Here is a 12,500-nt window from a genome sequence, read left to right on the forward strand (position 1 = left end):
CCAAATATACCACCAAACCTAACTTACCATGATCTACCCTATCCTAGACTAGCTTAGCGTAGCCCAGCCCAGTCCGCCTAGCCTAGTTTATCCTTGCCTCGCCTAGCCCAGACCAGCCTTGTTTATCCTGGCTTAGCTCAGCTCAACCTTACCTATCCCAGTCAAGACTAACCTACACTATCCCAGCCTTGCCTAGCCTAACTTAACCTCACTTAATCCTTTAACATTTTGTCGAAAAGCCTCACGGCACGTGGAGCGTATGGACAAACACAACTTCACCTCATGGTAGTGAGAACATGACGTCACCCCAAATACAAGGAATCCAGTCGGGGAAGGAACCCGCGGGGATTTTTTTTTTTTTTTTTTGTAACCTTGTTTTTCTCTCCATGTAAACTCCTGTTCCTTGCCTCTTTTCTTTTGCTCGAATTTTATTTGTTCTCCCCTCATCCAAAATCTTTGCCCTCACGCGTTTCCCCTCACCCAGAACCCTTGCCCTTACTCTCTTCTCTCATCTACGACCCTTGCCATTACCCTTATCTCCTCTCATCTCAGATCCTTGTCCTCACCCTCTTCCGCTCTCTTCCAAGGTCCCTTGTTCGTCATAGTTATTATTAGACATAACGGAGAGGAGGCAACTCCCACCCACCTTGACGGCTGGAAGAGGGAAAGAAAGGAGAACACACAGCGAAAGAACCACCCATTGGCACACAGGAAAAAGACAATAAAAAGGCAAATATAAGTGATAATGATAGTAGAATCATAACATGGAAAATAAGTAAACATTTCTGACTGATCACCTGACCAGTCAAATAACACTGATAAATATTTGTGTCATGAAATACATCATCGCAACAATAATACAAAAATAGATTATGTTATCATCTAACAATACCTGACAACGGTTAATTCCTTCACTATCATGAAAAAACAAAATCACCAGGCGACAAAACGATAACAGCACAATATCAACAGGATCCAGCGCTCCATTCCAAGTAGCCCACTAGTGCGAAATAAGGAATCTAGTGATCTAATCAAGTAAGCTTTCAAGATCTTATTTGCAAACACACACTATCTTCCTTCGCTGAAGATCTTTACCCTTCACCCAAGATCTCACGCCTTGCCCTCTCCTCTTCTCCTCTCAAAGTGACCCAGCTCGACGAGGATTCACAAGGGTCACGATCCGTAAGGACCCCGTTCAAAATGGGGTTCACGGGAGGATCGCGGAGAAGCAAGAAGGCCCCCTCGTGACGTCACGTGTGGTGCGCCTCTGGCTGACCTGACTACGTGGCCTTGTTGTCCAGAAATTACTCACTTTCATTACTCTTCTTATGTACAAGTATACACACACATGCACACACACGCACGCATATCTATATATACACACGGACGCACACATAAACACACACAAGCACGTATGCATGTACACACACACCATTAAATGAATGCAATGACTTTAATTTACACGCGCGCGCGCGCACATGCATACACACATAAACTGTAAACACAATTATAAGAGGGGTTGTAAAGTATATGCCAGACTGCATGCGAAGCTTCTCTTGTACACCACCTGTCGAAGTTTCTTATCACGATGGTGACCTAATCCAAAAACAATGACTAAACAGTCATTTCATTTCTTCATGTCTTTCCCCAGTGAAACTTTTAGTCCTGGAGTTCTGCACGACAGGAAGAAATGGAAGCCGTCACCTCCATTTGGAACAGATTCATTACAATGAAACGATGATTGTATATTACTGATGCAAATTCAAGCTCAACACGAGCAAGGTCGCCGAGCAAGCGAAGAGTTAATGGCGGGGAATGGCCTTGTGAAGTCGGCGGAATAAGATCGTAAAGTGGCAATCAAGAGGTAAATCATTGGAGAACTACAATTTGCTCTCTTGGGCTGCTGCAGCTTTCGTCATTTATGAAGAGAACTCGCAGAGTCCGGCGCCTTGCAGCACTACAGTATATTATTGCAAAACGACTACCATGTAAGAGCACGTTTTCCTCTTCTGTTTAAGGTACGTATGCTGTCATGATGTGAACCATTGCTGGGGACATTATCAGACCTTATTTCGACCTGATTACATACACACGTGCATTATCACACGAGGACCAAAAACATACACACACACATTTACATATTATATATATATATTAATATATATATATATATATATATATAAATATATATATATATATATATATATATATATATATATATATATATATGGCGGAGATGGACAGAAGAGGAATAAATAAAGCGGCCTGGATGGAGGCAGCGCAGGACCGAAGGGCATGGAGAGAATTACTGTTGGCGGACCAGAATCTACACGAGGTTCAAGATCCAACGGAGTAAGTATATGGGCAGGAAATTTTCTTTTATGCATACTTGGTTGAAAGTGATGACTAGTTGTCGCTTATTATTTTCTGAAAGGTATTTTCCATGTGACTTATTATTATTCTTTATAAGGGGGGTTTATGACTCCGCGATTTCGACTAAAGACCCTTCTTCAATGGCACATGATATTTTTTTTCTCTATGGGGGAGGTAAGACTGTTTCTGGAGAATGATGTGGTGATTTTTCATTTTATATATTTGTATTCATACTCACTCTTCTATGGAGGTTACTGATCAACTGGGGGAAGTTACCGGTTCATTGGGAGAAGTTATCTGACGCCCGGGAAAGGTTATCGGAAAACTCTTGTAGTGGCGAATTGTCGCATGCTTGGGAAAGCCTCCGGCTTTGGGTTGTGACATAATACGCACATGACACGAAAGAAAAACAGGATCAATAATAACGTAATTTAGTTTGCTCTGAGGCCCTTCAAACTTACTAGCAATACTTTTCTGGGAAAATGTGAGTGCCTGCTACTGAAGCCCAAGAGACATTTGATCCCATTCTTATGTTCTAAGATGTCAAGTGGCCAAAAATGGTCATCCTTAGGAAGGGAAGTGTACATAAACGAGTGATAATAGTATATGCATCACGAGCAGGACATGACACATTCTGTCTTAGTTTAAAGAAAAGGGAAACTGTCCATCTTAGTACAAACCGATAAATGCTAAAATTTGTGAAACATCATAAGGCATCTCTGGGTGGCTACGTTAGGGAGACCTCGTGATATTTGAGGAGTCAAATCGGGGATGAGATCCTCTGTTGCTGAGTAAAGTTGTAGCTGACGTGAGTTGGATGTGAATGGAAAGTTGTTCTTGAGAAATGGCCACAGCTTTTGTCGTGGAGAAGAGAAGAGAGTCGATTTCGCTGAAGAGGATATTGGTGTTCGCGTTCAGAACACCTCCATTGAGGGTGATGCTGTGTGTCTTTTGATAACGTTGCTTTGCAGATGACATATGGGTATTTTTCAAGGGGTGGTCTAAGTCTTGCTGGTGAATATTAGGGTGGTCCTCTACGGTTTTCACCTCCAGTGAGCTAAGAGGGGAAGCCGTGGTGACGCGATTGACCTGCCCACGCATTTTGCCAATGGAACCATAAAAGGAAGCCTTTCTAGACATCTTCCAGGATGGTGAAGGCTAGAGTTCCAGGAGAATTATAGATATGTTGGCAGATATAGAGGCGTGTATAGGTCCACACGTGTTTGGAACGTTCCATATTTTCAGGGGTTATGGTGTTTAGTGTCTTCCAAACGTGATGCTGAATGGTTACGATTAGCTTTAAGATATCGCTGGACAGCCGTGGGTGATCATTATTAAGAAAACTTGAGAATACCCAATTATTGTAATAGGATGTCGATAACATGAATCGCTTGAAAAACTATTAGAAATTGCAAGATTCTTCTCTCCCACAGAGAAGGAAATATATAAACTCAAAAATGAAAATAACACGAAGAAACCAAAACCCCAAACCTACGTTTGAAGAAATCTTGGATGAAGCGATGGGGCTTGACCGCATAAGAAGAGAGATCAGAAGAAGTGAGGTAGGGAAAGGAATAAATGGCTGAAGTATAGACGAAAGTGGCAACTAATACAGGAGAATGTGCTGAGTCAGTCAAATGTGGGATGTGCGGGGAGCCAGATCAGCAAAATGCAGAGTTTGTTTTTTTCTTTAACAAATGGCATCACTGCAAAGAGGAATCTTTAGGAAATCACAGAAAACATAACATGATAGTCACTGTTAACAATACACATAAACGCAGTGAATGTGCCAGAAATATCTTGCACATTTCATTCAACTTGAACAGACAGTAGAGTACAATAATCGATGGATTTTATTTTTAAGGGACCTGATTAATAACCGCAGGATTTAAGTTTCAAGACTCTATGATTATAACCCTTCAACAATACACGATCAATTAAACGAGAAGACAATTGGAAAAATGGGAAACCAGCTACAAAAATTGACTCCTGTGCATCCAGTCTAAAGGGATTTTTTTATAATATAAAAATGACAAAGATGAGAAATTCGTAGGTAATGAGGAGGCTATGACAAGCAAAATGGAAACTCTTAGCCGTCACATACAGACTGGAAATTGAACTATGCAATGGGAAATGTGTTGGACCGTATTTTACACAATATACACTATTGCTAGCACCGAGACGGTGAATCAAAGTGCCCCAAAAGTGACTCACCACAAAGAAAACGAACACGACTCAGTGAAATGGAGGGTGGAATTCTCAAGTAGAAAACCATACTGGAGCACAACATTGGAAAAGTGGGAGTATGAAACACCGTAACCAACTAGCCGAGATGGGCGAATCACGAAAGCTTTGCGTAAATCTTTCGGACTTTTCCAAATTTGCGCGAAACGAAGTGAACCCATAAATTACTTCAACGCTCGAGGATGACCTTAGCCTCATACTGGACACCCCCGATCACCGTGAGGTGGAAGGAGAATGCAAGCTCACCTGCATATTCCAACTTCTCGCAAGCAACATGGCGATCACCTTCTATTGACACACGAACCTCGTGACGTGAACGGGGAAGAGTCATTTGTTGCAATCATCCGCGTAGCCACACAAGGACTTACTCGTGATCTGAAACAGATCCTCTATGTAGATATTGAGCAACCAAAGCATACGCTTCCCTGAGAAACGTCTGAGTTACCCTGGCGTCAAACTCCGATGCAACCATCGAGACTCGGGCATGCAGTGAGTCCGTGCAAGAACTGCGTCCCAACCGACATCACCGACCCAGCAACTCCTGTGCTCTTCAACCAAGACGAGGAGGCAATCATGCTTGGCGTGATCAGAAACTGCCGGCATGTCCAGACAGGTAGTCCACGTTTTGTACCCCCAGACGGTCGAGTAACGACAGGAGTTCGTGAGAGGAATGTCATTTGTGTCAAGACCTTTGCGATAAGCAACTTGCTTGGCCGGAAGTAAGTGTTCCAATAACCGAGAGAGGCGACACAATACCAAATGTTAAAAAAATATATCAAAATTATCAGTCATAGATATGGATAGGCATGTCAAAACGAGTTCTTAATCAATGTTTTTCTCAAATTATTAACGCTCATGACTAGATTTCAAGTTAAAATGTATCATTAAGAAGCCCTCTTTACGTTTTAGATCCGTAACAACCCCGCCGCCTCTGAAGAAAGAGGAGTCTGATAATCAAATACAGCTGATTTCAACGTCAACCACCACTTGTGAGCATCAGAGGCAGTGGGCACTTCGTCAGGAACAGAAAGCAAGTACTTAGATATCGTAAAAAACAAAAACAAAAAAAAAAAAAAAAAAAAATCACTGTGCAGCTGCCTGTGTGGCCTCACACAGTACAATGAGGGAAAGACCTTTACCTTACCTTGTTAAGAAGAAGATGGGACAGGTTGCGACGTGCGTTGACGACGACGCCGACTGACCAAATGGCAGCAGGTGCTGATCCTTTCGAGAGCCTTTTCTCGTTCACAGACCCTCAGGTGGCATATCAATCCTACCGCTGGTTTGTGCTTATTCCAAAGATCACTTCACACTGAAATGGGACCTATATTTCCAAGATAAAGGATCCGCCAAGCCTTTATCTGCCAAAGAGCATTTCCCTCGTCTAATATCTTTCGTACTGCCTTTCTCCTTTCTCCTTGGTTTCTGCCTTCAGGAGGTGGTGGTGAGGAGAGCCACAAGGAACAGGAGGAAGGCCAGCAGAAGGGCCACCACTGCTGCGAAGACAACGAGACAAAGACACGAAACTCTACTCATGCTTAGCTTGAGTGGAGACTGTCTTGCAAACGCCGTTTCGACGAGGACTTTTCCTCTGAGGGAGATCTTATCTCGCGATCCTGCGTAAAGTACTACTGAGGTATAAGTAGTTTCAAGTATCTTTTACATGTTATAGTCTAGGATTCATACGGACGGGGCTTTGTCCCTAGGTGAGATGTACACAGATGCTAAGCAAATCGTAAATTCAAGAAATCTTTAACTACTTCACTAAATAACCTGGTCTTTCTCGGAACTTAAGATAAAATAGTGATAAATTTCCAATCTCTTTAAACTTTGATTTATGAAAAAAGTTTAACCACTGGCAAGAAGAGTATATATCTATTAGGATCTATCCATGTCTCTCTGTAAGGAGAATTATCATACATAACCACTCATTTCTCTAATGTATTATTCATAATCACACACATTTTCCGCCCAGCTGATGGGTTTTAGTTTTTCAACCTCACGCAGGTTCCAATAATTTTTTTTCTTTTCCTTTGACGATGACAGCAACACAACACGTTGTGACTGATGACTGGAAGAAAAAGAACTTTTTTCCTCGATCACGAGGGCGACCTTGCCGGATGCTTTTGTGCAAGAAAACGTAATTATGCGGAATCCAGCACGGTCACCACGCGGTTGTGGAATCGCCTGGCAAAGACTCTTTGGGTCTCAAAACTCAGAATAGCAAGTCCTCCCGGCATCAAGTTGTTCATCTTTCGCTTACACTGGAGAGAGCCACGAGCGACTGAAATAACAGATGCACGTCAATCGTGCAGGCACTGACTAACGGGTCCCAGCATTGGCAGCCTTGGCCTGTTAACCCCGTCAGAGCGGCGGCCACGGAGAGCTCGTGATTCCTCCGCTCTCTTTGGCGCGGGCGTGAGGGAAGGAAGGAGCGGCAGGGGCGAGGGCGTGGGCGGCCGCCTCAGACTCTTGGGCGCGTCCCCACTCGAGGGTGGCGAGGGCGGGAGCACGCGGCGTCTCCTCCTCCTCCTCGTCAGCTCACCTGCAATGAGAAAGAGACAAGTTATTTCCTGTAGGTGAGAAGGTGAGAAAGAGAATATAAACGACAAAACACAAAGCGTCACCGAGCAGGTATATATGACGACACCGCGCACATATATGAAGTTATGTCCTTGAAGATGTACTGTATGTAAATGTACATATCAACACGCACATAAACACATGTACACGTGTATATACTGTACATATACACACACCTAATATATATATGCATTGTGTGTACGTGTGTACGTGCGTGTGCGTGTGCGTGTGTGTGTGCGTGTGTGTGTGTGTGTGTGTGTGTGCATACGAACTTCACCGACAAACTTTGGGAATGTATCCTTTGTCAAAATACAACACCACTTTATTCCAAAACGGTGTGGTAGCCCAAGTCAGTACACTTTGCAGCCAACCGGAGACCGACGCCATCGTCCCTCGCTGGCCCCTCCATGCCTACTACACGCTGTTCTTTTCAGTTGCGATTCGGCCAGAGTCCGAAAACACTGCGGCAAAGGTCCAACCACACAACATTTACTGACCTGGAAGGAAATTGTGTGTGTGCGCGTTTCTACATGTGCACACACATATAGTCTTGGAACACGTGTTGGACTCATGATCGACAGCTATTTCCCTCCCGGAAGCGAGCTCAGAGCTCATATATAACCGATCTAAGGATAATACTGTGACTTTACACGCACACACATCCCCAACTCCCTGCCCACAAGAGTTGAAGTAATGACTCGCAGCGCAGCGATACTGAAATTATTTCAGCCCTGGGCGGGATTCGAACCCGGACCGCCGTAGTGGTGGCCGGGAGCTCTACCACTGCGCCATTGAGTCGTTCGTGTGTGTGTGTGTGTGTGTGTGTGTGTGTGTGTGTGTGTGTGTGTGTGTGTGTGTGTGTGTGTGTGTGTGTGTGTGTGTGTGTGTGTGTGTGTGTGTGTGTGTGTGTTTGTACAAGTATCGTTTCTGTGCGTGTTTATGTGTTTGAGTTTTTTCTCATCTGTCTGCATGTATTACCCGTTGATGGAAAAAAGTGTTCCCACGCGTAATTGAAGCCCAACGAAATTTACCCGACGTTTTCCTAAACGCTAAATTTAACCGCGTGGGAGGAGGGAGGGGCTTCCCTCAGCTGAATAAAGTTGGCCGAGAGGACCTCAAATCAACGGCGTTGGGAGGGCGACGCCTCTACGGCTACGAGTCACGCGGAGGATTCTCCCCTGCTGAAGAGGAGCCATTACTGTCCACGTCAAACAATTTTGAGAATCTTTCTCTCCTCCGCTGAAGAGGCAAATGACTTCCTAATTAGTCCTTCCGAATCATGATCGTACTTCGGGGCAAAGAATCACCAAACCTTTACGATCAAAGAATCACCAAACCTTTACGATCGTAAGATTCCCCATATAAGGCTTCGGGCATCACCTTGCGATGGTTGCAATCATACTGATACTCGGCACACTTGGCTCGCACTCCCTTTCCCCCACACTGGCGTTTTGTATTCCATCTCCACTCCAACAAACGCAACAACTATAATTAACTTGTAAAGACATTTGCTCCGGGCTAAAGTAACGAACAAAGATACAATATAGGTTTCCTGTGTTGAAGTTTAGGAGTTTAGCCGATAGAGGTTCGAGTCTTGCAACCATCAGAGGCCACGAAGGGCACCCAAGAGACCGATTCTGCTGCCCAGGCCCCCCCTCCCCCTCCCCCTCCCCCTTCCCCTTCCGCCTCCTCCTCCTCCCCGGCACAATAGACCTCATCTTCCCACTCGTCGAGTTTTCGTTTGTCCTTCTCCAGGAAACGAATCATTTGTGCTGGCGGCAGGAAATGGTCTCTTCAGTACGGAGGCGATTTACAACTTAAAAGCAGTTTAACCACATTTAATGATACGATACGCCCCGTCCACCATTCTCCACGTACCCATATCCGTGGGGCTCTGCTTTACAAAATGACTAACCCGAACTGCCCAATTGAACTTACAACAGATAATATTACGGTTCGACTGACCGCGCCATCCACGGGTCTTCGCTCACTCCACCCTTTTCCTCCCAAAGACCAATAAGCTACTCCTGTGCAGGTGCATACACGTGTGTATGTGTGTATAGTTGCATGTGCGTGTGTGTACTTGTGTGTGTGTGTGTATTTCTGTGTTTATGTGTGTACCTACGTGGGTGTACGTGTGTATATGCTCCTGTGTGCATGCGAAACACACACACATACGTGAGAAAAAATTAATGAAGAAATTATGATACACGTCGCAATTCCCAGCCCACAAGACTACGTGTCGGCTGCAGGGACATGAGTCGGGTGGCGAAGAGGAGGAGGAGGAGGAGGAGGAGGAGGAAGAGGAGGAAGAGGAGGAGGAGGAAGAGGAGGAGGAGGAGGAGGAGGACGAGGAGGAGGAGGAGGAAGAGGAGGAGGAAGAGGAGGAGGAGGACGAGGAGGAAGAGGAGGAGGAGGAGGAGGAGGAGGAGGAGGAGGAGGAGGAGGAGGAGGAGGAGGAGGAGGAGGAGGAGGAGGAGGAGGAGGAGGAGGAGGAGGAGGAGGAGGAGGAGGAGGAGGAGGAGGAGGAGGACGCAGTAACCCAAGGGCGAGAATAGCTTCTGAGGCGGCACCAGGGAAGCCGCCGATTTCATGGGAACCTCTGGAAGTTCCCAGGACGTTTATTGGTCGACGCGAGACCGCGGGCTGAGTAACTCTCGGTTTCGAGACTCAGGCCCGCGTTCTCCTTCCGGCTGGCTGGCTGGCTTGCTGTCGTCGTCGTCGTCGGCGCCAGCAGGTGGCTCCTCCGAAGCCACTACATCGGAAAATTACGCGACGAAATACAATTTTTTTCTTTTCTCTACGCCTTCATTCTTTCCATGACGATGTATGTATTTCTTTCTATCGTACTACGTCTTCCGCAATTTTTGTATTTTTCGTTCTGATTTTTGTTATTCCGTCTTAAAAATTTCTTTTTCCTTGTTCTATACATATATTTGCCTTTCAACCTCCCTTCTTTCTCCCCGACCCTTTTCTTCTTCGTTTCATCCCTTTCATATTCATTCCTTAGTCTACCCGCTAACCGCTGGTCTTCTTGTCTCTCTGCTCTCATTCTCATTCTCTTCTTGCATCTTCACTCGCTCTCTTTTCCTCCTTCCTTCCTTCCTTCATTACTTCTACCCTTTTCTTCCTCTTCGTTCTTGTCCTCTTTGTCTTAGGATACTTACTGTATAAATTTCGTGTCATCAGGATTTCAGGGTCATGAGTGACGTCCCTATGGACCAGAGTCACTCAATATATACACACACACACGCACGCGCGCACACACACACGCACACACACACACACACACACACGCACACACGCACACACACATATATATATATATATATATATATATATATATATATATATATATATATATATATATATATATATGTACGTATGTATCTTTCTGTGGTCAGGACTAATTTTGAATATTACTGGCCCTCCTCAAACCTGTCCTGCATCTCGTCGTCTTCGGCTCCACCTCCTCTTCAGCGGGACACTGTCCTCAAGGACAGACGTGCCGTTTCCTGCCGCCGACGAAACGCTAAAGGACTCTCACTCTCCCGTTCTCCTCGAGGCTCTCACTTTCTACGCTCGATGGCCCACTGCAGGACCTCCCTCCAGCTCCTCGTTAACTGCTTAGGCAGTGTCTATGAGCCCTCATGATAATTGGTATAGCCGACCCTTTCATTTCCGTGACGTTCCCTTTCACCGATTATGAGCGCCTGTCCTCGGCCAGACCACATTTGATCTGCAGGAGAGGTCACCGTGGTCTGCAGTTCCCACGGCGCAACGAGACCCACAGCACCTTTACTTCTTCGCGGCTTCCATCCCCCGTGGTCTTCCTCAGGATCCATTTTCACTCTCAGCGCCTCCCGCGCCGGTCGGCACTTTTCCTTTTACCTTAACTGTCGCCAAGATGTCTCATCCACCTCGACCAACCCCCTTTCCTACTGAGTGGCACTTATCCTTACGTTCTGGTTGGCGCCTGACTATTCTCTTCATCTCCGTGGCTCCCTCATCTTATCTACCTGCGCTACCGAAGTAGATGAGGATATCTGGGACTGAAGACGTCCTGGATGACGATAGAAAAGGGGCTTATGTCTGTCGCCTCCGTGACGACGGGTCCTTTTTACTGCTTTAATCCCGGCCAACGTAGCCAAACGAGTTTATTCAGCTGGCCAGTCTGCCGTCAACATCTTGGAAAGGGTCAAGTCTATCTCGATGAAGCCATAAGTTCTGCGGACCAAGATTTTATTCCAGCAAACGCGAGGAGATTCTATTTCGCTGAGGGGGAACACCGGGTTGGGAGGGATTGTCTTGCACCTCACGGCGAGACACCACGGATCGTGTGTCCCCTCACGCCTCACCATTCCCTTCGATTGAGGAAAGGCGACCACGATGAACTCGGTTAGGGCCGTCTAAATTAGGTCCTTTGGGAACGGTGGCGCCCTTGAAAGGCGATTTTATTCAGGTGAGACTAGATCTGTCCGGTTGAGGAGGCAGGAAGGAGGCATGACCATCACAATGCACAAGACATTGCCGACGGAATTAATTGACCTTCACACGAGCGAAAAAGTGGTCAACACTTGTTCGCCAATCTTGCGCGTCGACTCGTCTTTGCCACGAGACGAATGCATTCTTTCGGTGCGTCACTTGCACTGAATCCCTCATCATCATGCGATCATTAACCCCCTCATTTCGTTCACAGAATCCACCCTATCTACCAGCACTACAGAAAACAGAGAGACGAGATAGAGAAGTCTGCAGTGGTGGTGTGCCAGAGGTTGGCACAGTCGTGTCAGTCACCGAAGAGGTTGGGAGAGGCCTTTGTCTCGCAGAGGTCTCTGAACTGTAGATGACAGACAGAAATCTTCTCTCCACTGTATTCATCACTACAGTGTAATAACCGTCTTTACAGCAGCATGGCGGGCAGCAACCACGACGCCTTCGAAGGCAGGCGGGAGGCCAATTAGGAGCAGACACCTCCGGCCACGGCCTCAACACCACTTCTGTGGTCTGGCAGACGGACGGAAGGGCGGTCATACTCTTCCGTTGAGAGCCGGATTGACAGCGAGCGAGTAGCAACTCCGTCTGCTGAGTTTTCCTATTACGCATTAACTTAACTTCCGCTCCAGATGTCTTGCTACTCGTCGATTGGTCTTGGAAGAGGAGGAGGAGGAGGAGGAGGAGGAGGAGGAGGAGGAGGAAGAAGAGGAGGAGGAGGAGGAGGAGGAGGAAGAGGAGGAGGAGGAGGAGGAAGAAGAGGAGGAAGAGGAGGAGGAGGAGGAGGAGGGGCGAGGGGGGGGGAA

At 46.3% G+C, this 12,500-nt stretch overlaps 1 protein-coding gene across 1 annotated transcript in view; it reads right to left on the reverse strand.

The window, feature by feature from the left end:
• Positions 1 to 5,738: 5,738 nt before the first annotated feature.
• The window catches only part of LOC143032566 (uncharacterized), a 58,579-nt gene continuing 51,817 nt past the window's right edge, over positions 5,739 to 12,500 (reverse strand). Inside the window, exon 3 of the mRNA XM_076197434.1 lies at positions 5,739 to 7,162. Within this exon, the coding sequence (XP_076053549.1) occupies positions 6,921 to 7,162 (242 nt within the window). The 3' untranslated portion in view covers positions 5,739 to 6,920. The remainder of the gene's footprint in view (positions 7,163 to 12,500) is intronic.

Source organism: Oratosquilla oratoria, chromosome 14, assembly GCF_046742065.1.
Source record: "Oratosquilla oratoria isolate Oo_2021 chromosome 14, ASM4674206v1, whole genome shotgun sequence".
Lineage (NCBI taxonomy): Eukaryota > Metazoa > Arthropoda > Malacostraca > Stomatopoda > Squillidae > Oratosquilla > Oratosquilla oratoria.